This window comes from Pecten maximus, chromosome 1 (assembly GCF_902652985.1).
Source record: "Pecten maximus chromosome 1, xPecMax1.1, whole genome shotgun sequence".
Classification (NCBI taxonomy): Eukaryota; Metazoa; Mollusca; class Bivalvia; order Pectinida; family Pectinidae; genus Pecten; species Pecten maximus.
In genome coordinates, this window is record NC_047015.1 from 56620724 (window position 1) to 56634209 (window position 13486).

Genomic DNA, 13486 nt, shown 5'->3' on the forward strand with positions numbered 1-13486 from the left:
TTGCATGATACTGTTATTTCCTCAATTTTCATTACATTAAATTCATTTCTACCTGTTAACGAACTTTAATGACTTTTAAAACACTAAACAGGTTTAGATATTAAGTCACTTTCACAATACCACTTATATCCTTCCTCCCCAAAATCGTTTAAAGAAAAATCTAAAGAATACAACGCATATGCTCTTAAACATTCGTTGTATCATGCTGAAATAATATAAAACTCTCAATTCTGATGTTTATGTACTTATAATGAAACTGAATTATACGTCGTAAATATTGTTTCATATTACTTAAAGATATCACTTTATTTTCAAAACAGCACGATATTACCGTTCAACAATTTCCAAATAACAAGTATAATTTTATTTTCAGAAACAAAGCCTTTTATATCGGTCTTTTTTCCAGAAACAAAGCCTCGGCCTTGTTAAAATGTGAATCTTATAGCAGTATTGTGGTATGTATTTCTGATTTTTGGAAAGCATGTTTTGAAAACAATAACAAAGTCAGTAGAATGAACCTGGTATCAAACACATATCAATAGAATACAAACAAAATATTTTAATATACCAAACTTTATTAATGTCATATTTTAACAGTTAGAGACAAATATTACTCAATGCCCCCTTCTGCATAACAAAAATTAAATCGATGTACGATCTCAAAGGAATACTAACCTTTAGCACTACGTATCACTTTGAGTGAGAATTTGATCAATACTATCTTGAAATAAAAATTCACGATTAATTTCAAAGTTTGTCATCATCTGATATATACATACATCCTTTGTCTGTGAAATTGCCTATCCTGTAAACCATTGCAGTTTTCCGTCCATGTGATTTGGGCGTCGTTCGTTAATTTTAAATTTAGCTGAAAATGGTTATTAAAACACAATCATTAAAATAAAGATCAATACATATCAGTTACTGTTATTGTTCATTTCGATTTTAAATCCCATTGCGAAAAAAGGAATATTCGCCAAAATCACAGGATTTGAAGTATTTCTAAGTTCGGATGTACATTTCTGTCACTAGATGATCTAAACCTAAACATTTACATGACCCAGATGAACATATAATTGTACTAAATTACGGCAAACCACATGTCATTGTTGAAAAGAATATAAGATATATAAATACATTATATATTAGCCCCTGAAAGCGCCGTCATAGTAACGGCATTAGTTTACGTGATATACGTCACGCATTTGTGACGTACAAACTATGACGTAATATTGAGTTCGTTACATATATACCAAATTTATAAAGCTATTCAACCAACAAAATATAATAAAACATTGTTCATAAGCGTCAAATATGAGACGTATATTGGATCACCGATAGGTGGCGCCCTTGACTGAAGTCATGGTCAGGATAGCGTTGATGGCGGATAAGGAGATCACATATACTGACCTTAGGTCAAAGTTCAACATCGACCATCGTGACCAGACGGTAACATTGTCCAGTTTGGGATTTCGTTTTATTTTCTGCACCAACATTGTCGATAATTCAGACATATTCTCCCGCGAATGACGTCATGTCGCCCCATACATTGTACGGCTCACCGGCGTACATTTTCAGATCTATCATTTCTGCTGCCTGTTGCAAAAACACTGTTTTGTGGCAAGATTCACATTGTGGAGAAATCAGATCCTCAGGTATAACAATAATATTCAAGATAAATGCAAACCAATGCAACAAACAGTATGTTTTGCAGTAGATCATTTACTCAGGTGGACGAAAACAGATTGAGTTCAATCAGATTTTCTGTTCGTACCCCATCACCGACAAACACTCCATATTGGTTTCCGTGCACTACGTCACATCCGGTATCATACGGCGCCGCCATTACCTACTGTTGCATACTGGCAAGCAGACAGTGTGGGCTGTCTGGGGTTAACGGGTGGATAACCATAAGAGTGATGTTTGGCTTTCAGTCTTAAGGAAGCGATACTGTTCGTGCACTGATCCCTATTTGGGGTATAGATATACGGAGGGGCTGGAGGGGCGTAGTGGCAGGGAGCACCCGTGTTGGTCATGTTGCTTGGAAGGTTCGGCACATTGGCTACCATTGAGTTATTTATACTACTTGAGGGTGCAGAAAAACACATCGGCTGCGTTGAGACTACGGAAGATAGATGAGGGTTGACGGAGTTTAGGCCCCAAGGAAACGACTTGGATCCCAAAGGACTTGGTACCTTTGTAGCCCAGTAGTTGTTCGGGTATCCGTTATAAAGGGTGTCATCAAATGGTGATTGCATTAGCCCAGTAAACTGAGAACCAAATCCTGTTTTGAATGATTCCATATTTCTTTCCCTTTTTCTCCATTTTGCTCTTCTGTTTTTGAACCATACCTGTTAATAAACAAACAAAATTGTAATTAATAACACATTAATAAAATAAAATGTAATATTTCTGTCATTAAAATATGGGATTAATCTGCCGATATTAGAAGTATCACTTCGTCGATCGGAAAGTGCTTTTTTAATATGAAATGAACAAGGTGGTATTATTGTATCATTTGTAACATTCTTGCGACATCTCAATTACAAAATCAAGACTACAAGTGACCTATTCAAATACATTAAAACCAAGATTATAAATCTCGATTCTAGTTCTAATATGAAATCAACGGTAACTTTCTAAGTTGACAACTTGGGAGAATGCGGTTTTATTATGGATACACTTAATGAGTTGAATCTCCTCTCGTATAAAACCGAGAAACACGGGCAGGGTTTTTAATTGTGTCCATGATAGCTGTGTGGGTTAATTTTGAAGGGTGATGTATGAAGCCTATGACTGAGTGGTGTGTTTGTCTGGTTCAGTCTGTCGTCTGCTCGCCCTGGCCCCTATCACGACAACATGCTTGGATAACGCTTGTACAATCAACAATCTTCCCTTACTTCAACATTGATTAAATAAAGTTTGATCGTAAATTATGTTTCGAGTCTCTCAGCTACTGGGCCGATATTGTTGTGAGTGAAATACACATTCTATAGGTAGTATGAAGTTTTATTTCGTTGGTGAAATGACCGGTAAGAAGGAGGGGTGGGAGGGGCTCAAATTTGTTTCAAAATGAGAAAAAGTTATATACAAAAAATTATATTCACCTAGGAACACTTAGAATAATTAACTTTGATCAAGAAAATGCACTGTATGAAAAGCATTGTTTTTTCACGTATTTGCTAATTTACTGATAATAAAAAAAAAAATCTCTCCAGAAATATTGAAGCAGTCCTATTTTTATATATAAAAAGGTGACCATACCTAATCACATATTCATATTATAATAAATGAACAATATGAAAGCTACATATGTGAAATGGTACATTTATTTAAATATTAAGACATCTGGTTTTGGGTTGCCTTTGACATGTAAAGGGAAAAATATTTCCAAAATACTAAATTCGGTAATACAAATCTATACTGAAAGCTTTCTGCCGGGTATTTGAGAAGACAAGATGTCAAGAAGCAGAAGAATTTCGGGACAGAAGCGATCACAATGACCGAGCAGGAAACAATGAAAGTGACAATTCAAGACATCCCTGATGAGGAATCTGACGTTTTTAGCGAGAATCCCTCGATGGGGCGTATAGCAGCTGTTTATAAAACCGGCACTATGATCAAGCTTGTCTATTTCATTGCGAAATGAGAGCTGTTACCATAAGCTGCTTAGTGCGGTGTTTGGGACAATAACATAAAACAGGTTAGAAAAACTATCAGAGGAGAGAAATGGGAGGAGATGATATTAGTACCGATCTTTAAATGATAGGTGTCACATCATAAGTTGCAACAAAGGAATTTTAACGATAGATATCGGTCTTGGATGCAGAAAAAAGGGAGAATATACTAGATCATATACAGAGGAAAATATGTTGTGTTTAGCTATTTATAGAGTAATATCGTTTTGAAAGGTTGGTTAAAGAACTGAAAAAAAATGAATATTGAATGGAAAACGTATGCCAATATGAGAAGAGGAAAGGAAAAAATGTAAATAATATTGCTGAAATAAGTCTCTGTGGAACGTGCAATTATTGTTTATTATTTTTGAATGAGAGGTGGGATTGGAGGAATGGTTGCGAAGTTAGATGATCTGAACGAAAAGAATATGTACCTATCTTCAATATGACGCAGGAGAGACGCATGGGAAGGTTTCAAATTATTCATGGGGGAGAGGGAGAGGGAGAGGGGGTGGGGGTTGGTTGGTGCCTGACAGAGTCAGTACCAGTTTCGGATGGGTCGCCATAGACAAAAATGGTCAAAGTCCAATAACAATTGTCCAGTGTTTCGCTGAAATGTTTGGCTTCTTGTTATGGATGAGCTAGAAGTGTTGGAACAGGACCACGTAACAAGCAAATTATCAAGTTTGCATCCCAAGTGGATCCATATCCATCACAATTAACTGCTCTCTGTCAAACCAGTAATCCTTTCACTTCATCGCCGGGCGTGTCCGACCAGTTAGACGTGTCAAGCGATGACAAGGGGGGCGAGGAAAGGTTCTAATTAATAATAGGGATGACAAAGTAGGGGCTGGGTTCAAGGGAATTTAGCTTTAAATGGAACGAGGGATGACAGTTCAACCATTTTATACTGAAAAGTTTGATATCCTTACTCACAATAGTTCCTGGATTTTCATTTCAAATGTTTTGCAATTTTAGTTAAGTTTCAGCTTAAGATTTAATTATGTTTCTAGAAGAATAGATTTCTAATGTTTTTAATAATGTTTTTGAGAAAGCATTAAATATTGTTTTCCTGGTTCAAAATATGTTCTTTTTATGATTTACTATCAAAAATATATCCGAATAGAGAATTAGGCTCGCAATTCACAATATCATTTTGTTATGTTTTCATAATTTGCATTCTGACGAATTCATATGATTCAGTCATTATTCAAACAACGAGTGAAAAACCTTAAACGCCTTTTACCAATACTTGGCTTCATGCTTTCATTACAGAGCGTACGACAGATGCTTGGTCTCTACTTCAATGGCGAAATACAAATAAGTTCAAAACATTTATTTGATAATTTATTTCAAAGACGTTAAGATCGGGTCCAGAAGTGTATTGTTAGTTGTCCTTTAGCTGCAATTTGTCCTTTCGAGTGACATTTCAGGGTTTCTGGGTAAGAAACCTCAATACCGCGGTATCGACGTAAAAAGGAGATGGGGCGCATGCGCACAGGAAAATTCTCTCTTTCTTATCGTGAAATGAATAAATTAAGTGTTGACTGTTTCCATCACTATCAAATCATGTGTGATATACCAAATTATAAAATGTATCGTTGAAGGTATAATGTAAAACAGTATAAAAATTACTTTAAAAGCATTTGTTTGTTTAACTATTCCTAATATATTTATGTAACCAAATCAATGCCTTGTTATGACTTTGCGTTTAATTGTTCTCGTTAAAGTTATTTAAAAATTATGTAACTCAAAACAAAATATTAAATTCTGGATATACATGTAGGTTGTGACTCAATGCTTACGTCTTTAAGAAAAACAAAATAAGGAAAAAAATGACAAATAAACGGTTGGTAAAAGAATATTTATATAAGTAATATTCAATTGTATTACTTCATAAAAGGTGTTAAATACACTTTGATTATAATTTGAACACAAAAGGTTATATTCAACTTTCATATAAAAAAATATTTAATGTAAAAACGTGTATGTACCAAGAAATTACGTCAATACAGAAAAGATCCAAAACTTGTGCCCAATCCCTTTGGACGTTTTGACAATAAAATATGTTTGAATAAAAAATCCACTGATTATTTTATAATTGAATAAGACAGGCTCTTGCGTAATCACTTCCTTTTGAAATAAAGAGTGTGGTTTTCACTCTATCATGGATATAAAAAACAGTGTGCCTTATTAAACCGTTATCAAATATAGCGGTACGACATTAATTACGTAAGTTATATCGCCACAAAAATAACTTGTTTAACTGGCAGGCGCTGTTAAGAAATCAAAATTTCCTTGGAGATATTGACAAACACACGTCTATTCACACCTCGTTTCCACTACTGAATTGTTTTCTTTGTGGGGTGTTTATTTATTCCCGTTGATGTTCATTTCCTCGTGTACATTTCATGCCTATTCAAATTTACTTTTCAGGCGATGTAAATACTTGGAGCTAGTAAGGAATGCACGGCACGGCGGTAGCGCACAAACTAATTAGCTAAGTGAAAGCGGGCGTAATCGGAAACACATGTTTTGGGAATTGTAGTTGTATTTTTACGTGTAATAGGTTAAAATGTAAAAAATAATTATATATATCATATAGATATATTATCATCATATAAAAATCCCTGAACCACTTTCGTGAAATTGATTTATTTCTGAGGGTATATAATAAGAGATAGAGAAAAAATTTCTTAACGACTATTACGGAAGCTTTTAAAATTATAAATAAATTATTTAATCCTGTAATGAAAAATGATACATTTTATTTCCAGTAAGACCTAGTCAACACTTTACAATTTCATGTTGCTTTTAAAAATATACTCTCTCTCGCGCGCGTAATTTCAATGTCTGGTAGGGACGAATCTTTGATGTAATTAATTTTTGATCCAGTCGGATTTGTTGAACATTGTGTCGTGGTTGTGCAAAAATTCCGAAACATTCTTTCATGCGGAACGAATCTCCAGGAACTCATTGAGCGTATGGCAATGTCCACTTTTACGGCTGTTTGCGTTTCGTTTAAACGACATTCCGAAAAAAATAATGCAAAACTTTGAAATTAATATCCAAAAACGACGTGATGTCAACGGCGTCGACGGTAATTTGTAAAGCCTTACTTAAGCCCTCTCTTTGATGAATAAGGTTCGCAATTATACGACTAGAGGCCTGATCTAATTAGTGCCGGGAAATAATTACTCAGAAATATTCTTTGATAACGAACTTATGTTATAACATGAATTCTGGACTTTCTTGGCGGAAAATGACACACCATATATTTATAAATCCATTTCATATTTTCCAGGTTGCATCATTGTTTAATATTCAAAATGGACATTAAAGCTAATTGAAAAAGAAAGTGAGCACGTGTATGCTCGTGCATATACAGTTCAGGCGCGTTCGTGTACGTATTAAATGATTCATCATTACAAACAACGTCTGAAACTTTTCGAGAGATTTTAAAATCATTATTTCCTTTCTAATGTTATTGGTGCATTTATCTAATCTTAAATTATTGTTGAATCAACGTTTTTGTATGCCTTTTGACAAGGAAAAGTGAAAATGCCTTTGTTCAATAACATTTTGATATCCCACTTTGATCAAATTTTTAAAATATAGAATTATTAGTCTTTCTTGTTTAAGTTTAATCAAGCATCGAAGTTCATTTGACGAGAAGGAGGGGGGGGGGGGGGGGGGGGGTAAAATTTGTGTTCATGTGCGACATGTATAATTGTAATTGAGAAACTAGAAAAGCAAAGTCGTTTTGATGTAAATACTCTGGGAACACTTTAATAATTGATGCACTTGAGCGAGGAATTAAAACAAGGACGGAAGAAAGGGCGGAAAATGCAATCAAAAAATAAAATATATATCATTTTTTTAGGATAACTTATATGACTTATTGATTAAATATTCTTGATATAGCTGGAACAAGAAGACTTACCCTAACTCTCGCTTCTGTTAGATTTGTCCACGCGGAGATTTCCTCTCGCGTGGCCATATCTGGGTAACGATTCCTGGCAAATGTCGCCTCCAGTTCCTGTAGCTGTTGACTGGTAAAGTGTGTTCTCTGTCTTCGTTGTCTTTTCTTCTTTTTATCTTCTTCCGTTCCGCTGTCTTCCGATTTCGTTTTTGAATTCTCACTGGAATCTGAAATGATACAAAGAAGTTGAAGCTTTAAATATCTTAAAAAGATAAAAAATTTGTCACATTTTGCAACAGAAATCAATTTCTTCAGAAGCCCCTGTAGTCTTCAAAATAGAACCTAGCATTCATTTGACAGATCAATCACATCTGAGTAGCTAGTGCTACTGTCGACAAAGTGGCATGTTTGTATATATCTTATTATAACATAAGTAAAATTGATGATTAAAATTACACCTAGATCTTAAAAGAGTATCAAACTATTTTATTAAAAAAAAAATTCCTTTTTTTTTACAACCTTTGAACCACTACGTATTAAAATTTACAAGTTAAAGAACATGTTTTAAAAGGAAATAATTCAATTCTGACTAACTGCGAACAATTTAATTGAAAAATTTCGATGTGGTATATTTGCATACCTGTTATAAAATATCATTAATGCCTGATAATCCAACTAAATTCTTAAGTGTGGTGAATATTTATGCCAGGGTTTGTTTATTTTACACACTGGCAAGTGTTTTCTATACGGAATTCTTGTTGGTTTGCAAATTGGTGTGAACTCGTAAAACTTCAGTATTACGGTCGATATAGAGGAACATCAAACAACACTAACGGTATTTGTTTTAAAATACCTAGTGAAAGTTTTATATTTTTACACAGAGATTTCGGTGCATGTTGGAATAATTTAGTGATATTTTGACACATTTTAATCGGAAGTCCTTCAAAGATTACGCAATAATTCAAATTTATGGATCTAATCAAGAGCGTATACTTCAAATTTTGGGATGAATGAATTGTATAAAATCTACAACGTTTAATATCTTGTTTGTACTGGGCGTGCTTTTTTCAAGTTCGGTCTAAGACATGAAATAATCATGCGATTTTCCAGCTAGATTTAATACATAAATTGTTTCAATCCACTTAAAACTTTCGATAAGAGTTTGTATACATCAGAAATAAATTTAAATTAGACTTAAATTTCAAGTATACAATATGTATTGAAATCACGTTCAGCAGTTGAACTCAACTGACTCGGCCCTATGCAGGTGGCTGAGGTATTTTGAAACATATGGTTCAAATAAAAAGCACAACCTGGAAGCATTTACGTAGATGTTGCATTTTAACAATAGACGTAGATCTAAAACTATATATAATCATAGTTATGGCAAAACTCATCAATTCCCAACATTTGACAAACGAATTTGATGAGTTTGCACTCCGGCTTGCAATTTTCTCCTGTTATTAAAAAGAAAATGCAATTAATTTGGAATTCTTTCTAGAGGTTTTATATTACATAATAAGGAATAATTGTATTTTATTTTTTTCGTGTTTTTTATGATAACGATGATAATTTCTCTATACCTTAACTTAATAACACCTTCCTGAATAAGATACAACATGCAATTAGCAGTATTTTCTGGGCCGAACTTATAAAGTGCATAACGCCAAGACGATCATAAGTAGATCAGTAATATATTGATCCGCGCGTAAATGCCGTGAAATTAACATCAACGATGTCGGTTTCGCTGGTCGATAAAGCGTCATCTTTCATCACACTGGAGTGCAACTAACATCGTCTACATCGCGGACAAGAAGCGCACGACATCAGGTTCGCTAAATTATCGAACGACACTCATTTCGTTTTTAGTAATAGCAACAATTAAGCCAAAGAATAATTGTAATCGCCGGCAATGTTCGTTTCTGAAATTGACAACGCCGTGGAAATTGATTACGGATGTTGTTTTACAAGGGCATTTTTTTTTTTTTTTTTAATATTATGTGTATCTAAGATCAAACGATTTTATTGTGAATAATTTACTCGGCAACTGGGGAAACTGAGAATGTCGCATTTAAAGGAGAAACCCTGTGTCAAATCGATGATTTTATACAATTTTCTTCCAAGGTAACTAGCTACAATTTGACTAATTTACTGGAAATTTCAGTCTAATTTCACTCAAGTTAAAATGTTTTCGCCTTATTTTCTGTTTGATATATACATCGACATTTCCACTTAATTATGCTCCCTTGCTTGCCGTGGCTATCAAGACACTTGACGTCGCTGTTAGGATTGGTTCACGGCGCCGATTATGGACCGTTACGCTGGAATGTTATGACGGTTCGGGCCCTCTTTACTCTATATTGTCGTAGAGGAAAATTCGTTTAGTACATTACAACGGAGCCCGTATACCACTTGAAATCATACGTGTATATAAGTACGAGAGTTAGTGATATACGTCTTACGAGATAACCCCCCTGGGCCAGCCGCCCCTCCCCTCTCACCGAAAACGTATTTTATCCAACTATTAATTTGATAGAAAACGGAGCGGTATACAGTAGTGTGGGGGATCTGTCAAATCTATTTTTCACAGAAGGAGAAATCCAACAAGTGATTTTACAAAAGATCTGGATTATTGTCTAAAGCACTGTTGTAACTCGAGTGCTTGCAGCCGTTATGAAGTTAGGTTTTATAAAGCTGGTGAACTGTCAGATGAAATCCCATTCACAAGGGTAACGACCGCTTCGCTTTACGCCTGTCATCCTGACCGCTATCCCTGTGTCCATTTCAAAGTCGGAATGTCAATTTCGAAGTCTATTTTACAAAATGATTTCAGCTCACACGCGTATGCCTGTTCAGAGTTTTTTGCTGTCTCTCTCTTTCTTTCTCTGTCTCTCTCTCTATATATAGATATATCTTTCAAGTTACTTTTACAATTTGGCAAGTCAAATAATGCTACTAGTATTTAAGTTTTATTGCTGAAACCAAGGGTTAACTTACAGCTACTAAAAAAATACTTCAAGTATAGTTTTTCAGATATTCCATTAAACAAAGGGCCCCGTATCCCCAAACAAAGGGTGTAACTTTACATAATAGCGATACGCGATAATATGCAGAATCTATAAACAGCTTTATGCGATCTGGTGTACAAATTAAATACACGTTTTGGGATTTTCCGTTTAATATAAACCTCTTAGAAAAAAATACATTCTAGTATTTTAAGGGTCTCGTCAAGTTAAATGTGACACTGAAAAGGAGATAATATCATTTCGGACATACTCGTCTTGACGGCGATGGCCCTTGCGTTCTTCTTAAGAAATTCTTGTCAATATAAGTGTGACCTAAGGTTCATTTTAAACATACAAACACCAAATTGATATTGTCAGTTATGGAATATTCTCTGATATAATAGCATTACGTTACATTACAGAATTCTCGTTCTTTAGTCTTATTTCCTAACTATATCGTAATATGTTGCTAAATGTTTACCTGAGAATTGTATTATGGCCCGTAATATGAGTGTGTTTTTTACTATTGTCAATAAAATATTTGATATAGCCTCTTAAAAGCATTGTATTCCTCTTTAATGTGTATGAATTGTGTATAAAATTATTCCATCTTTAGACCCTGTTTAGAGATTTTTCTTCATATATGGCATACTGACTTTTATAAGTATGCAATAAAACTCGAGGAATGATTATCATATCTAAAACAGCCCGAGCTGGCCTTACGAAATATTGTGTGTATGAAAATATATTTTTATTAATTTAGCATAAAAACATGCTTGCATGCATAAGTATACTTTAGATATGAAATACATAAATTATGTGTTTAGTACCACGATCATATTCTGGTTATAATAAGGTATTTTAGGGCGGGAAATTGGTTGCAAATGACATCAAATCGTTTGAAATTATATTTGAATCAAGAAATGTATCTTTCAGACATGACTTTGTCAACCAGCGAATAAGCATATTGTCACACCAAGTTTGAATGATACTGAATTAATACTAAAAGTATACTGTTAATGTATTAATTATGACTTCATAAATAGAGCTCATTTAGCACCTTGGTGAGTATAATATACGCTAAATAGTCACTGAATTGACACTGAATCTACACTGCATTCACACTGAAATGATACAAAGTTCATGAAGTTCGTTTTGAATCTATACTGATTTCATACTGAATCTATACTTATTTCATACTGAATATGTACTGAATTCATACTGATTGCATACCTGTGTGGAGTTTTTCTATAGAGGTGTCGGTGGAACTTGGGGAAAGGCTATCAACAATCCCCACGTGCGCGGAGGGGGATGTGAGCCCCCCTTCGGAGGGGACACTGGGAAGTGTGTCCAAATGGTGCATGGTCATGCCTGAATTTGCCTGAGAAGTTGTTGCTATCACGAAGTCTTCTAGCGAAATCGATTCATGTAAAGTGTCCATTTATCCACAATGGTGAAATGTAGAAAATATTTTCTTTTGAATATACAGAACTTTTCTCACAAATCGTAAGACACCGTCTATAAATGTTTAAGTGAAATCCAGTCCACATAGATCTGCAGATTTATAATAAACATCCAATGCTTCGCTTCTCCGTTGTGTGTTACTCTCACAGACTTGACGTCTAATACCCTTGTTCGCTAGAGTTGTAAACAATTACCTTGTCAGCAATTGTTTTTTAGTTTAACACATCTCGTCCATTCATAAACATTGATACATTGCATATATATCTTCCAGCTTAAATATAGTACTATGTCCAGAGAGCTTCCCGATACATGGCCTTGTATGTCGATAAATATTGCTATCTTATGTCTGTTTGGCTGTTCGGGCTCGTGTTCACCGTGTCCTCATCGAACGAAATGCAAGTAGCTTTTACCCGTGAAACTGTTTATCTCAAGCTTAAAATGTAAATGTCTCAGGCGTCCATCACAAATATATACAAGATATCAACTCTAAGTTGGTTTCGTTTGGGCATGCTTAAACTGACGTCACGGTAGCACATGTTTCTGAAATTTATATCACTGCCCATTCTGAGGATCAGCCACTAAGCTTCGAGATAGTTATCATTTGCCACGCGCTCATTTGCATATGAAGAACCCCGGGCCATAGTTTTCACTGTTCTCGACAAATCGATGCCTTGTTTTCCAGCAAACGGTGCCTTTCGCGGTTATGCTAATTACCATAAACAGTTTCTGTCAAAACTATAGTGCTAACTGAAATAGTGATTTGTCGGGCTTTCGGCCCGCAGGCCTCGGTAGCGATGTTGAACATTGGGTTTAAGAACAATATTTAGGCTTAAGGGCCGAATTATCAACTGTGGTCGGGACGGTGGAATTGTTTTTATAACAGTCTACTGATAGTTTGAATGTCTGCATGTTCTTAAATTTAATCAGACCTTTGTAATTGATTGACAAACCCTGATAAGATTTCACGCTTTTCTTTTCATTTGTTAAAAACTCCTTACAATGTATTTGACAAAGATCGCACTAAGGATTAACGAAATAACTTTCTATACAACTGTTTAATCCTAGAACATATGTAAAGTTTATCATGATTATAATCCCTTAGTAACAATGAATTTAGAAGTAGTTTAATTTATTTATTATAGAATTTCTCCTTTGTGACAAAAGCGTGCTAACAGATATGGACCTAATTCCAAAGAGAGTTTTTAAAGTTCACAACCAGGAAATGTTTTTTTTTATATATTTATCTATTTATTTATTTTTTGTTTTGAAGAAAAGAACGATGATCTATCAGACTCGTTCTAAGTCTTGTGAATTGTTTACAGTTACTGTTCATTACTTGAATGCTTCTTTTGTATAGATTTGATTATCCTTATTTAAATAGGCCATATTCATAACCTTATTATATGCTAATTAGATAT

General features: G+C 34.5%; 1 protein-coding gene across 1 annotated transcript; it reads right to left on the reverse strand.

Annotated features, from left to right (window-relative positions):
- Positions 1–555: 555 nt before the first annotated feature.
- Positions 556–12584, reverse strand: LOC117338940 (pituitary homeobox x-like). The gene is made up of 3 exons (XM_033900308.1): positions 11838–12584; positions 7621–7826; positions 556–2351 (listed from the first exon to the last, which is right to left on the reverse strand). Exons 1-3 carry the CDS (start codon positions 12043–12045, stop codon positions 1830–1832), a joined length of 936 nt encoding a protein of 311 aa, XP_033756199.1. The 5' UTR covers positions 12046–12584; the 3' UTR covers positions 556–1829.
- Positions 12585–13486: the final 902 nt, after the last annotated feature.

Bases quoted from the DNA above. Each gene is read 5' to 3' on its own strand.
- LOC117338940 (XM_033900308.1), bottom strand. From the start codon at position 12,045: ATGGACACTTTACATGAATCGATTTCGCTAGAAGACTTCGTGATAGCA. The intron at 7,827-11,837 runs GTATGCAATCAG...GTATCATTTCAG, and splicing joins TATAGAAAAACTCCACACAG to ATTCCAGTGAGAATTCAAAA. The intron at 2,352-7,620 runs GTAAGTCTTCTT...GTTTATTAACAG, and splicing joins TAACAGAAGCGAGAGTTAGG to GTATGGTTCAAAAACAGAAG.